At 42.3% G+C, this 15,337-nt stretch overlaps 2 protein-coding genes across 6 annotated transcripts in view; one reads left to right on the forward strand and one right to left on the reverse strand.

The window, feature by feature from the left end:
- Positions 1–4,326, forward strand: part of LOC148054102 (E3 ubiquitin-protein ligase UHRF2-like) — a 162,431-nt gene extending 158,105 nt beyond the window's left edge. For all 5 annotated transcript variants that reach the window (XM_087770975.1, XM_087770973.1, XM_087770972.1 and 2 more), the window contains one exon: positions 278–4,326. In XM_087770975.1, coding sequence (XP_087627101.1) covers positions 278–424 — 147 coding nt within the window. In that variant the 3' untranslated portion in view covers positions 425–4,326. The remainder of the gene's footprint in view (positions 1–277) is intronic.
- An 8,540-nt stretch (positions 4,327–12,866) lies between these two features.
- On the reverse strand, positions 12,867–14,603 carry LOC148054104 (endogenous retrovirus group K member 5 Gag polyprotein-like). The gene has a single exon (XM_087770886.1). The coding sequence runs from the start codon at positions 14,601–14,603 to the stop codon at positions 12,867–12,869; it is 1,737 nt and encodes a 578-aa protein (XP_087627012.1).
- Between the last annotated feature and the right edge of the window lie 734 nt (positions 14,604–15,337).

Genomic DNA, 15,337 nt, shown 5'->3' on the forward strand with positions numbered 1-15,337 from the left:
TGGATGTGCTATCAACACTGGTTTAGTCACAGATCTAAAACACAGCACCATACAGGCTGCTATGAAGAAAATTAACTCCATCCCAGCCAGACCCAGTACATCATTTCAGTTGTAAAGGCAGAAATATGGCAAGAGAACTCAGTAAAAACTTGCTGTTTCTGGAAACGTGGGAAACTGCATCTTTGGTTTCTAGTAATTGCTTAATTTTTGCTAGCTAAATTTTCAATGTAAAGCAAAAGCTGTAACATTTTTATTTCTTTGTCTTTGTATGCCCTAGAGCTGTTTACAGCGCTCTTTCCGAGCTGAAGTCTTTACCTGTCCTGCCTGCCGCTATGACCTTGGAAAGAGCTACACCATGGTTCCTAACAAGATATTGCAGACACTACTTGACCAGTTCTTCCCTGGTTACAGTAAAGGACGATGATGTGTTTCAATCCTTTCATACTTCTCCCGTTGACTTTATAGACAGTAAAGGAGAATAAACATCTAAAAGTCAACAGTGAGCCAGCCAGCTTGATGGAACCGAATCTATTGTCACATTTTGAAGCAGCTAATCTTCTTCCTCCCCATCACCATCTTTCTTCATGTAGTGAGAACTCTAAATCTCTGCTGTCTTTAACATCAAAGGTAGTTTTGGTGAGCTGACAAATAATTTTTAAAGGGAGGAAAAAAACCCAAACCAGAAGCTTTAGGTCTAAGTGGTGAGTCCTAGCTGGTGCTTAAGTTATGATTTGTTTTTTGTAACTACCTCAGATAGAGGAAAACAAATTGTGGGGAGGAAAAATAGTTCATAAAGTTTTAGCTACCCACTGCTTTCTTAATTTTACTTATGTCTAATCTATGTGGTTTGATTCAGCAAAAAAAGCCAAAAAACCCAAACACCCAAAACAACGACAAAAAACAAACAGCACTTAAGTCAGCTGGATTAAAGAACAGCAAAGTCTGTGGTGTGCATAGTCCTTTTTTTGTCTTTCTTCCATTATGGTGTATTTTTTTGCAAGAACAGGCTGACTTTTAGTCTATTTTTGTGATATTCACTGTACTTTTTCTTGTATCTTATGCAAGCTGACTACTAAGGACTAATGAACAATATGAATGCATTGTTGCTACAGTAGTGTAAAGTGATCCGTGTTTTTTTGCACTTAGCGGATATTCAAGACAGTAGTTGTGTACAAAAAATTCATATAAAAAAGCCACTTTTGTATTAGTTTAAAATGTATGCTTTTAGTAGGTCTTGTATCAGTGGCAATAAATCTATACAGCATTGAAGACAGTGCTAGCTTGAAAAGGGTTTAAATTGCTTCATATGGTGACCTGAAATTTTATATACAATATATTCCCCCAAAATATACATTATTAAATATTTTATGATTCAGAAATGTTGCTAATTTTGTGGGTTTTGTATTATCCAAACTTGTCAAATTACGACATTTAAAATTAAGATACTTTTTTCAGACTACAGAATATTTCCTTTAGGCAGTCGTCTTATTCTTCAAACTTGAGTCTTCATATACCTTAATTCATTCATCAAGAAAACAGAAGAATGTTTGCTCAAATGAATTTCTAAGCCACCATGCTGCCCCCCCCCCAAGTAAAAAATCTAACCTGATTCAGTCTTACATATCAGATATATATTTCTCCTGTAGCAGTGCTTGTGCTACAGGTGCAGCTATTTAGGCCTCTGCTTGAGACAAGCATGAGTAGCCCTAGCTCTATATATCAGAGTAGGAGTCCTGGGAACTGCTGCAGGAGAGAGCCTTTCCTTCCCATTAGCATTGTATGTTGTTGGATCCCAGCACAGTAATCAGTAAAAGGGTTGTCTAAGTAGTCATGGGGTGGTACCAACAGTGTATAGTCTACAAAGGAGATATGCCATGATGTTGGAGGGAAATAACAACTAGATATTATTTTTGTGTCAATTCTCATTTCAGACCTTTGAAATACTATTTATTGTTTACTGTTAAATATTGTTTGAGGCTGCATTATATCAGTAAGGTATTATCTTTGATTTGTTAATAGTTCTATGTAAAGTGATAATCCCCTTTTGAGTGCTTGTCTATATGTACATTCATATTGGAGAAGTATGTGCACATTTATGATGACATTCTCTGATTCAAAACCTTGCCTTCACCTCTATAATGAATCAGACAAATGTAATTGCTCTTTTTTTTCTTTTTTTTTTTTGTTCAGTTAGTTTTAGCTAAAGAATTTCAGTTACACTGTACTAATGCATAATGCTTTAATGTTGGTAGCATCTTGAATCACATAATATTGAAGACATGCATTGTTGAACAACTCAGAAAGAAGTTAAAGCTTCAGCTTTTGATCTTTTTCTATACTTACTAGGAAATGAGGTTTCAGGCACTATGCAACAACTGTATTAATATTAAGCATATAGTTTGAGAACTGTAGATGGTTTCCTAAGTCCATAGATTTCCCAAATTGTAACCCAATGCTTTTTATGGTGAAAATTATACCTTTGTGACCAGCACATGCATCTGTGTAATATGCACCTACCAAAAGTCTACAGTATTTTATACCTTTTGATGGCCTTTGAATTGGTAAAAAGTTACGAAACTGAATTGGTGAGGTAAGATACTATAAATGCACCATTTTATTAGAGAAGTCTTATCAAAACTGCTTTGGAAAAGGCAGCTTTTAATCTAGATACCTGAGTCTTAAACTGAGGTTGGTAACATTCATCAAAACACACAAATATCTAGAAAATATAAATCTGAACTATTCACCTTCTCTGTTAAATATTTAGCAAGAAACTGTTCCAAATATTAACTTTTATTTTTCTTATTCAGAAGAGTTAGTGACTCGATTACTAGAGAACCTGGCTTTTTCCCTAGTTTATATTATTTCAGTGAGTTTACTTTTAATGTACCATTTGTCACAAAGTTTAAGGCCAACTGTAGGAAGTTCCTAAATTTTTTTATGGTTTTGGCTTAACTATTTTTTTTTCAAACCATTTTAAAGACTTAAGCACAATTGTTTGTAATGAACAGATTGACAAGATTTTGCATAATTAGTGGCAACTGAAAACACGTCCACTGTTTTCACCTATATTAAAAGTCCAGTTTGTAGTCGTATTTCACAATTTTGTAAACCCTTAGTGCTATACCAATGTCTATTAAATGTCTTTTTCAATATTATTGAAGAAGTCTAAAATTTTCTAATGCTGAATCTCTCTGCATACAACAATAGCTTGTCTGTTTCCTGTTACTTTCATATGATGGTGCAACCTCTGTCAAATTAAATTCCCATTGGAAGTCACTAAGTAGGTAATGAAGAATTACAACTCCAAAACCTTTACCATAAAGGACACAAAAGTAGTATAGTTAAAATAGCTCTATTAATACAAGCCTCATTTTTGTCACTTCAAAGAAAGCCCCCAGGCATTCATGTGCCTGTATACCATAAAGTTCTAGTGGTTACTGTTTGGATGATATAAAATTGTGCAGTCATTTCTCCACTCTAAATATTACTACAGTATATACTTCCTGATCTGCAGCACTACTACTTTATGTAGTGACAAACTAACTCAGCTACAAAGGAACAAACTTGATTGAACTCAAGTATCTGCACAGACGTGCCAGAAAAGCTCATGTTCCTTTCAAATACACTACATTGGTGTCTTCATCATAAAGTTATCACATGCAAAGTCTATCCCACCAACTATATGGACAGTCTCAGAAGCCAAATTTTTATATAAACTGATTGATAGGAACAGATGGGAAGATGTTCCTGTTCAAGGTTTCAGTCCTGGCCACTTTTTACTTCTACATGGCATTATGTGGAGCAATAGGACTCTGATCTCAAGTGCTCATTCAGTATTCCTGGAGGGCCAGAGCTTAAGTTTTGAAGCCATTTTAAAGCAAGCTATAGTCTATGTAACGAAGCAAGGCAAGTTAAGCATGCTGTCTAAACCAGAGTCATTATTCAAACTAAGAGGTCGAAAAAATATTGTACTTCTGTTAGATGAGATTTAACTCAGTAAGAAGTTCAATTTCGATATTTGTAGAAAAGCTGTTTCATACTTTACCTGGATTAAAAGGAGAGGTTTATATGGAACTATAAGGAAAAAATGATGTGATACTGAAAAAGGTAGGTTTAATGCTCAGTAAAAATTGAACATTGTAGCTTGTGGGGGAAAAAAAACACATATCTTTAATATTACATTCTGCCAGTATTTTACTTTGTGTAGGACCTACTGCTACTGTGGCAGCTCTGACAAATCAGAAATGAAGTATCAAACAAAACAGGAGCAGACCTTCTGTACATAACATGGGGACTTGAATAATTTTTGGAGATTCTGGTACAATATGGTAAACTTGAATGAATGGGAATTCTAACTCACTTTTCAACAAGAATGTCAGCTTTAATCTCTAGTATTGATATGTTGAAATTAAGATAACTAAACATGAAGACCAAGCTTTGAGTTCTGACATGAGAAATAAAGCTTAACGTTTGCTTAGATTTCACTTTCAGAATAATCGCATAACAATAAAAATGATTCTAAAGTTAATATTCTTGTTAGCATATTACATCAACAGATGAGGAAACCACAGAGCAGGGGGCAAATTTATCTTTTCACAAGTCGTTAAAAGTCCACCATTTTCTTACTAGTAGGAAGGCTGCTACTTCTGGAGTGTTGCAATGAAGGGATACAGGCTCTTTAGGGAGGACAGTCTGGAAAGACAAGGAGGGGGACTTGCACTTTATGTGAGAGAGCAGCTGGAGTTCATGGAGCTCTGCCTGGGAACAAATGAGGAGCCAACTGAGAGTTTATGGGTTAGGATTAAAGAAAGGACAGGTAAGGATGGCATAATAGTGCATGTCTGCTACAGACCCCCTGACTAGGAAGAATAAGCAGATGAGGCTCTCTACGGACAGATAGGAGCAGCCTCACGTTTTTAAGTTTGCCGATGACACAAAACTGGGAAGAGTGGCTGATACCTCAGAAGGTGGTGCTGCCATCCAGAGGGATCTCAACAGGCTGGAGAAATGGGTCGACAGGAATCTCATACAGTTCAAAAAGGAGAAGTGCAAAGTCCTGCCCGGGGGAGGAACAACCCCATGCACCAATACAAGCTGGAAAGCAGCTTGGCAGAAAAGGCCCTGGGGATCCTGGTGTACACCAAGTTGAACATGAGCCAGCAATGCACCCTTGCCACAAGGAAGGCCAATGATATCCTGGGCTGCATTAGGAGTGTTGCCAGCAGGTCGAGGGAGGTGATCCTTTCCCTCTACTCAGCACTGGTGAGGCCACACCTGGAGTCCTGTGTCCAGTTCTGGGCTCCCCAGTACAAGAGAGACGTGGACATACTGGAGAGAGTCTAAGGAAGGGCCACAAAGATATTTACGGGACAGGACCATCTCTCCTATGAGGAAAGGCTGAGAGAGCTAGGACTGTTTAGCCTAGAGAAGAGAAGGCTCAGGGGGGATCTCATCAATGTATATAAATACCTGAAGGGAGGGTGCAAAGAAGATGGAGCCAGGCTCTTTTCGGTGGTGCCCAGTGACAGGATAAGAGGCAATGGGCACAAACAGAAACACAGGAGGTTCCATCTGAACATAAGGAAACACTTTTTTACTGTGAGGGTGACTGATCACTGGAACAGGTTGCCCAGAGAGGTTGTGGAGTCTCCCTCCTTGGAGATATTCAAAAGCCATCTGGACATGGTCCTGGGCAGTCTGCTCTAGGTGGCCCTGCTTGAGCAGTGGGGTTGGACCAGATGACCTCCAGATGTCCCTTCCAACCTCAACCATTCTGTGATTTTTGTAATTCTGTGTTTTTCTACAGTAAGGACGAGCCCACTTAGAAGAGGCAATACAGTTCAGAGTATGTGGTGACAATTAAAGCAGAAAGATGTGTTTAAGACATGAGAAGACTGGATTCAACTAAATGTGTCAACGCTGAATCCTCACTCCTTCAAGTCCACGTTACTACATGCATATAGCTGAGATAAGCCTCAAGAGGTTCTCTTGAACATAGGGTATCTGAAAAAAAGAGACCAATTTAAAACAGGAAATGAATCAACCTTTATGCATTTTTCAATTTGGTTAAAGATATTAACCAAGACCTGAACATAATTCTTAACTTCAGTGGGTTAATCAGGGTCCATCGTGTCTTCCTCTATTTTAGCATTTCCTGCTGAATATTGATCACTGTATGACAGAATCTGTCCAGCTCCACCTTCTGTTCAGACTCTGTTGGTTCAATCATAAGTGTCCCTGCCATTGGCCAGTACATGGCTGGAGCATGAAAAACTGATAAAGAAGAAATCTAGTCACTGATTACAGATTATGAGTTAATGTAAGCATTAGCTAGCAGTTGACAACCTTATTTTCCCGAAAAGATGAAAAAACAAGTTCTTAAGCCTTTTCTGTAACTGTTTTCAGGACTGAACACACAGGTAGGCAATATACTGGAGGGGGCAGATTGCTCAAAGAACCTTAGTTCCTACCTAAAGGGGAGTATCTCATTGTGTTACTGATAGTAGAGGAAAGAGTCATACACAGACTTTATGGAATGATCTTAAAAGCTGCACTTTTAGATGCTCTCTGGTTCTCAGCCCAAAGGCTAATACTTCCTTCCAAAGTGATTGGGGTAGAGGTGAGGTGCTTTCCCTGCCTGTCAAGGAAACACTTGGACAGACAGATGAAGCATCCTGGTGTCACCATATCAGCACTCATTCTTGGCATGATGGCATCGGCAGCAACCCACCACTTTCTAATATCTGGTGTAGTCTGCAGGTTTCTGATCCAAAATCAGCACACAAGGTGTGGTTAGGAACAAAGCCTTGGTTGAAGAGGGAAATGGATCTCAGAGGGGGGAAACCTCAGTGCTTGGAATGGGTAGGAAAACTGGTTGGGGATGTGATAATAAACAGAAGCCTTGGCTGCAGTGCCCATGAACTAACAGAGTTGAAGCTGCTGAGGGCAATGAGGAAAGCAAGTAGCAGAACACAGGCCCTGGACTTCAGAAGAGCAGATTTTGGCTTATTCAGGAAACTGCTAGGTGGTAGGTAGTGCTGAAGGGCAAAGGAGCTCAAGAAAGCTGGGAGGTCTCTAAGGACAGCATTGTCCAAGGAAAAATACAGTCCATCCCAATACTCAGGAAGACAAGTAGATGTACCAGGAGACCAGCTTGGCTAAGCAGGGAATTCATGGTAGAGCTCCAATGCAGAAAGAGGGCATCGAGTAGGTGGAAGCAAGGACAGGTGCCATGGTTTAACCCCAGCCAGCAACTAAGCACCACACAGCCACTCACTCACTCCCCACCGAGTGGGATGGGGGAGAGAATCAGAAGGGTAAAAGTGTGAAAACTCACAAGTTGAGATAAAGACAGTTTAATAGGTAAAGCGAAAGCTGCGCATGCAAGCAAAGCAAAACAAGGAATTAATTCACTACTTCCCATCAGCAGGCAGGTGTTTAGTCATTTCCAGAAAAGCAGGGCTCCATCACACGTAACGTTTACTTGGGAAGACAAACCCCATAACTCCGCATGTCCCCCCTTCCTCTGTCTTCCCTGCTGCTTTTATTGCTGAGCACGACATCATATGGTATGAAATATGCCTTTGATAGGTTAGGGTCAGCTGTCCCAGCTATGCCCCCTCCTAACTTCTTGTGTACCCCCAGCCTACTCGCTGGTGGGGCAGTGTGAGAAAATGAAGGCAGCCTTGGTGCTGTGTAAGCGCTTCTCAGCAATAACTAAAACATCCCTGTGTTATCAACACTGTTTTCAGCACAAATCCAAAACATAGCCCCATACAAGCTACCATGAAAGAAAATTACCTCTATCCCAGCCAAAACCAGTACAGACAGGCTACAAAGGAAGAATAAAGAAACACTGCCTAAGCATGTAGGGATGGTGTCAAGAAAGCCAAAGCTCAACTGGAGGACCATCAAGAGCAACAAGATGAGTTTCTACCACTATGTTACCAATAAAAGGTTGAACAAGGAAAATGTGGGCCTGTTGAATGGGCCAAGGGATTTAGTGACAACACATGCAGATAAGGCTGAGGTACTCAATGCCTTCGTTGCCTTTGCCTGCAAATTGACTTGACTCGCCTTCTCCTTCAATGGCTTCTGTGACTTGTCGTGTAGGACTCCACACAGCAACTTTCCACTTCCGATGATTTCCTACAACACGACAGGATCCATCAGTTAACAAAGCATAATGCCTTTCATCTTCTGATAACTCATTGTATGATGGTGCCTCTTGGGCATGAGCCACCTCCTCAGGCAATGCTCCAAAATCTCTGCCTTCTGGCCAGTCCATGATCTCTTTCAGGATTCCTGGGCATTTGGGTTTCCCCAGTTGAGCTCGCTGCGTGATCAACGCTACCCACTTACTTACCCTCTTACTTAGTGTTGGTTGCATGATGTGTAGCAGGGAGGTTTCCATTGAACATCCAGTGTAGCACAGGCAATCACAGTGCCAAGAGGAGATATGCTTCTGTACCAACAACTTCTGAAGTGGCTCAAACTCCCTCATATGCTGCTAGTATCTCTTTTTCAGTTGGGGTGTAGGGCTTCTGATCCTCAATACCCCCAGCTCCAAAACCCTAGAGGTCGATCTCGGGTTTCTCCTGGTGTTTTCTGCCAGAGGCTCCAGGTGAGACCATGCTCCCCAGCTGCAGTGTAGAACACATTTTGCACAGCTGGTCCTGTCCGGACAAGCCCAAGAGCTACCTCATGAGCTATCTCCTGTCTGATCTGCTCAAAAGCTTGCTGTTGCTCATGGCCACACTCAAAATAGGAGTTCTTTCAGGTCACTCGATAAAGAGTGTGGCAATTAATCACGGACTCCGCGTATGAGTCCAGGCAAAGACAAGCGAAGAAGACAAGCAAAGATGACGACAACAACGACAATGACAATGGCAATGATAACAACAACGACGACGACGACACTTTATTTTTACAATCTATCCCTTTTATAATATGATCTAGTGTTCACGAGGAAGCAAAACCCATTTCATTGGCTACTGTCTTGTGTCCACGCATCTCTTCAGCATTACTTATTGGTTCTTCAAGCTGGTGCACGCAAATTCCTCTTTCAGGGATGTATCCAATCTCATCCTTATTTTTCTGCCTCTAAGTTTCACAAACTTGTTTGTAACAAGCCTCAAGGCCACAGCTGCATTCCTGTGAACCTGTTTGTAACAAGCCTCAAGGGCACAGCTGCATCTCGTCAAAGTAAAACACTGTCTCATTTATTCCCACAATTCCCCCTTTTTGTTTTTCTACCACAAAAGCTTGTTTAATCATATTCTATAGCATTTTCTATACCCAAGACACTAGACAAGAAACTATCATTATTATAGTGCAAAATATTAGTAACAAGAAAAAACCCATTTTGATTAGAGACATTATCCACCCGCCAATTCCCCAACTTGTTAGTAAGTGATTCAGCCAACCAAATCCATTACTGACTTGTAATTTGCTAACTTCAAATCTTTGATTGCTTTATGGATTAATTTGGAGTTATCTGATAAGTCATTCCCCATCAGCCTTCTCGGAGTTCAGTGTCTTCTGCTGCTCGTTCTTGTTATCCGATGCAAGAGCCGGTCTTACGCACCTTGCAGGTACCCACTTAGGTCCTACATCTGTTGAGACACAAGCATACCCTCTGCCCCAGGTTAGTAGATCAAAAGGACCTTCCCAATTACCTGTTTGTAGCGATTTTGTAAAAACTCGGGCCTTCTGTGGTGTGGCTGTTAAATCTTTTGATTGAAGAGACAGAAAATGAGAGATAATAACAGGAATATTATTTTCAGACATATTCAGGTAGTTTAACACATACACGGCTTTACTTAGTCTGTCTGCTGGAGTGGGTCCTGGCCTTTCCCCTTTTTGTTTTTGCAACATGGATTTTAGAGTGCGATGTGCGCGTTCTACTATGGCTTGGCCTTGTGGTGAATGAGGAATTCCAGTGCTATGTTGTTGTGTTACCATTATATGGATGGTATTCCATATATATACCATTATATGGATGGTCATCGATTAAGAAATTGTGTAGATTTACTACTAACATATCCGGGACCATTATCTGTCTTTATGCAGTGAGGGATGCCAAGGGCAGCAAAGGCTGATAGCCAGTGTCTAATAACATCTTTACTTTTTTCCCCACTATGTGCAGTAGCCCATACAGCTCCAGAAAAAGTGTCTATAGAAACACGGACATACTTCAAGCGACCAAAGTCCATTATATGGGTGACGTCGGATTGCCAAAGCTGAAGTGCCTGTAGGCCCTGTGGGTTAACTCCTGTTGCCTGAATAGATGCAAACTGTTGACAGTCTGGGCAGGCACGCAAAATTTCCTTTGCCTGTCCCCACGAGAGATCAAATTGTGGTTTTAATGCCCTTGCGTTTTGGTGAAAAAAGGCATGAGAGAGCCTTGCTTGTTGTGTTTTTTCCGGTATAGGTTGTGACCAAACCGGTGCTGTTAAATGATCAGCCCTAGCATTTCCTTCTGTTATGAACCCGGGTAACTGAGTATGACTTCGTACGTGCATCACAAAATATGGATGCTGTCTATTATTAATTAACAGACACAACTGTTTAAACAGGCTAAACAGGTGTTCATTCGGGACATGTTTAAGACGTGCTTTTTCTAATCTGCAAACTACATTGCAAACATATAAAGAGTCAGAAACGAGGTTTATAGCCTGGTTAGTCCATAGAGTAAAAACTTGTACCACTGCATAGAGTTCTACCACTTGAGGAGATCCTTGTGTATGATACACCTTTTCCTGCCATTGTTCGTTATCAAACCACACAAGGGCAGCTTTTCCGGTTTTTCCAGAGCCATCTGTAAAGATAGTGGGCCCGTCTATGGGATAATTTTGACATAATGGTGTTCTCTGGATCAGAACTTCTGAATGTAATTGGATGAGTTTGTGAGCAGGATAATGTGTATCTATCTTTCCTGGAAATCCTTCCAATGCTATTTGCAATGGGAGGCTATTTGCTTGGCACCATTCCAGATATTCCCCTGTCAATGGTATATAAATATGTTGCACTTCCATGCCTGTTAATTGGACCACATGCTTTCGCCCTTTACAGATAATACCTGCTAGCATTTCTAATTGAGTAACAATTGTCTTTTTGGGCTGGTATGACAGAAAAATCCATTCCAAAACAACCAATGGATCTGTTAGTGTGGGTACCCATTGGCCTAACAATCCTAAGGCTTGGTAATTGTGAGAAAATATATAACGTTGCAGGGGTAGATCTTCTACACGACAGTGTGCTTTTTGGTTTTGTATTGCTTGATTGAATTCTTGCAGAGCCTGTCGCGTGTCAGACGTCAACTGACATGCAGATGCAAGGTTGTTATCTCCTTTTAGCAACTCAAAAAGAGGAGCTAGCTGTTCATTTGTCAGTCCAAGATATGGCCAGACCCAGCTGATGGTTCCTAACACCTTTTGTAGGTCATTTAGAGTTTTGATGTTCAGCTTAATCTGTATCGATTGGGGTTCAGTTGTTTGTTGCAAGATTTTCCAGCCCAGATATTTCCAAGGCTCAGTTTTTTGTACCTTTTCAGGGGCTACTTCAAGTCCATATCTGTTTAAAGCTCGTCGTATCTCTTTTTCTACTGCTTGTAACTCGATTTCCGGTCTTCCATATAATGGTAACACAATAATTGTGGATACTGCATCCGAATTGGTGACAAAGCATGGGCTACGTATTGTTGACAAATTGTTGGGCTATTTTTCATTCCTTGTGGTAGAACAGTCCAATTATACCTTTGCATGGGTTCCGATTGATTAACTACTGGCACAGAGAAGGCAAAGCGTTTCGCATCCTCCTTCGCAAGGGGAATGGTAAAGAAACAGTCTTTTAGGTCCATAACCAGGATGCTCCAATTGCGAGGAATCATTGTTGGTGATAGCATCCCAGGCTGTAAAGCTCCCATATCCTCCATAACTTCATTTATCTTCCGGAAGTCATGCAGTAATCGCCATTTTCCACTCTTCTTCTTGATAATAAATACTGGTGTATTCCAAGGGCTAGTGGTAGGTACTATATGTCCTTGTTCCAGTTGCTCCTGCACTAGATCTTTCAACGCTTGGGCCTTTTCGGTAGTCAGGGGCCACTGGTCCACCCACACCGGTTCCTCTGTTTTCCAGGTTAATTTCAGTGTGGGTCAATATTTGGCCCACTGTTCAGTGGCCCCTATTAAAAATGTGCAGCAGAAGTAGACGTAGTGGTGGTAATAGTGGTCCCCCAGGCGCTTAGTACATCTCTTCCCCATAAAGTTAGCGGAGCCGGTACTATGTAAGGTTTTGTAGATGCTACTTGACCCTCAGGAATAATGATTTGGACAATATTAGCACTTTGCTTGGCTATCGTTGAGCCACCAATACCTGCTATGGCACCGTGGGCAGAGACCAGTGGCCATGTTTGTGGCCAATGAAGAGCAGAGATAATGGTAACGTCGGCTCCGGTGTCGATCACACCTCTTATTGTGATTTGAGGGGGTTTTCCATGATGCAGAGATAAGGTGCATACTAATAGTGGTCGGTCATTCTGTATTTGTTGTGTCCAAAAGATTTCTGGCTGGCCTGTGGAGCCAAAACCTGCAGTGCCTCTTGTTTTTGACTCGGCCTGTTGAACTTGCGCTTTGAATGGTATTAACTGAGCAATTTTGCTTCCTCTGGGAATCTGTACTGGAGGTGAGGGAGTCCATAGCATCGCTTGTAATTGTCCCTCATAATCAGCGTCTATAAGTCCTGGTAAAACAAATAGTCCTTGTACGGTGTCACTGGAGCAACCTAATAGCAGAGCACTTAGTCCATTTCCGATTGGTCCCTTGGCTTGTAGTGGTACTTTATGCACTGCTCGGTCCATAATTAGAATTGTAGTATCTGTGGAAACATCCAGTCCGGCACTGCCGACAGTGCTGGCTCGGAGACAATCGGAAAGGCTTGTAACAGAGTATTTGCTGTCTGAGCGCGCTCCGCTTTCGCGCTCCCTCGCAAGTTTCCCAATAACAATAATTTGCCATCTACGTCATATTTCGATCGGCACTGGTTCACGAAATGCTTTCCTTTTTTACATTTTGGACACAATCCAGATGCACTTGGTGCACTCAGTTTTCCTCTCTTTCTCAGTTGTGGGCAATCTCTTTTAAAATGTCCAGTTTTACCACAGGAGAAACATGATTTCTGTACTTTCATTGCGGTGGCAAAAGCTGTAGCTAATGTTTCCATATGATGGGACATTGACCCCACCTTTTGGGTAGCTTCTATCATATCCATTAAGGAGGGATTTTTTAGAGGCAAAAGCACTTTTTTACAGTCCATATTCGCATTTTCAAAGGCTAATTTTAAGAGTAAGACCTCTCTTGCTTCTGCATTTTCGACTTGTTTTTCCAAAGCCTCTTTAAGACGATCTAAGAATGAGATATATCCCTCTCCTGTCCCTTGCTTTATTAATGAAAATGATTTTGTCGCTCTTGTGGCATCTGGCACTTTTAGTAATGCCTGTAAAGCAAGGTCTCTGCCTTGTGCTAATATCTCTGGTCGTAATAGTGCCTGTAACGTTGGGTGATTTAGCGGCGGATCCCCCATAAGTTGTGGGAGTCCTGCCCCTTGTAAAGGGTCGCCTTGTTGTCGCTGCATATTGATAATTGTGGTGTTTTGGCAGGCGGTACGCCGGGTGCTTTCAAAGATCACCCTTTGCGTTGGGGTCAATATAAGATTAGTAAGCGTGCATATATCAAATGGTACTATTTCATTTGTAAATATTCCCCGTAGCAGGGATTGTGTAAAAGGAGAACCCAGTCCATGCGCGGCAACTGTTTGTCGTAGATCTTTTAAAACATTATAGCCAAAAGGTTCATGCTCATCGGGGACATTTCCATTGCTGCGTATGACAGGACACGCTATCGCTGAACAAAAAGCTGTATCCCCCACTTGCAATGCTTGGTGTCTAATCTTTTGCCACCTCGCAGCAGCGGCTGACGCCCCCCATTCCTCGGGCAGCAATTGATTATGGGTTTGTGGAGTATCGGCATTAGAAGCAGTAGAGAAAGGCGGTAAGAGTGCCGACGCAGCAGAGGCCGGGGCGGGCGGGCGGAGAAGTGGAGGAGTACTGGTTGCAGGGATCGGGAGGACTAGCAGAGGTGTTGAAGCCATAGGAGCAGGTGAAGGAGAAAACGGTGCAGAGGGTAGCGGCGGCGCGGGGGGGGTGGAGGGTTGTGCAGCCTGAGCACCCGCGAGCAAGGGCGTGTCGGAGGACGAACCCGATGTCGGTGTTTCTGGCGTGCCCTGCGGGGTTAGCTCCGGAGCAGTAGCAGAGGCTGCAGCCTTTCGGTCTGACTCTAATTGTTCTAAAGTGTCTTTCAGTAAACGCCATGTCGTCAAAACACTTGTGGCATTACTGTCCCCCCTGGTGGCCGCTTCCCATAACACTTTTCCTGCCTCCTCCCAAGTCTCCACCTGGAACGCGGTCGCTGCGTTCGCTTGTTGCCCGTTTTTTCGCAACCAAGTTAACAACAACCGAACCTTTTGTTCATCATAATTTATGCCCCTTTTTGCAAGGATTCGCAAAAATATACGCAAAATAGATTTTTCTTCCGAGGACATTTGCGCCCCCATTTTCCTGTCCCCAGCTGCTCACCTCTTTTTCCTGAGGCGATTAATTATCGACAAGCAGCTCTCTGGTCCGCTGCAATACAGTTCAGCTCTCTGGTCCACTGCAATAAAGTTCAGCTGGGCTTGCCACCGTCCGCTCTCTCGTCCACGGTTCTGTTTCTGAAACGAGGTTTCAAGGGAACTCGAGGCATTGATCAGCCGATTGAGAGGGGTGGTGGCAAATGCAGAAAGTCTTATGCCAGGGGGAATGCCGAAAGAGAGGGCAAACGGGACAGATTGGCGGATGATTGCAAAAAATTGTGTCTTGGAAGGAGTGCGATTCCAGGCCCCTCTGATTCAAGCATTTCCTATCCGAGCAGCCCCAGGTAGAGGATATGAATGGCAACCGTTAGATGCGAAGTTGGTGAAAGAATTGGTCACAACGGTGAAAAGTCATGGATTAAATTCCCCAGAAACCCAAGTCCTACTAGACTGTGTTTTTGCAACGCCGCTTGCACCTTTTGATATCATTCAGTTGATGCGGGCCGTATTGACCCCCTCGAAGATGGTATTGTTTAGGGAGGAGTGGAGAAATCGGTGCACCCAAGTTGTTATTGAGGCGCAACAGGCCGGCCATCCCATAGCAGGAGTGACTTTAGAGCAGTTGATGGGTGAAGGGCAGTTCGCAACTCCTCAGGCACAGGCTCAGCGAATGCGGGGGCGCGATTTTGCTGCATCTTCGAAAG

The sequence above is a fragment of the Nipponia nippon genome, unplaced genomic scaffold (assembly GCF_047370975.1).
Source record: "Nipponia nippon isolate SJK-2023a ecotype South Korea unplaced genomic scaffold, ASM4737097v1 scaffold_34, whole genome shotgun sequence".
NCBI lineage: Eukaryota > Metazoa > Chordata > Aves > Pelecaniformes > Threskiornithidae > Nipponia > Nipponia nippon.

Coding starts and splice junctions, on each gene's coding strand:
- LOC148054104 (XM_087770886.1), bottom strand. CDS start 14,603: ATGTCCTCGGAAGAAAAATCTATTTTGCGTATATTTTTGCGAATCCTT.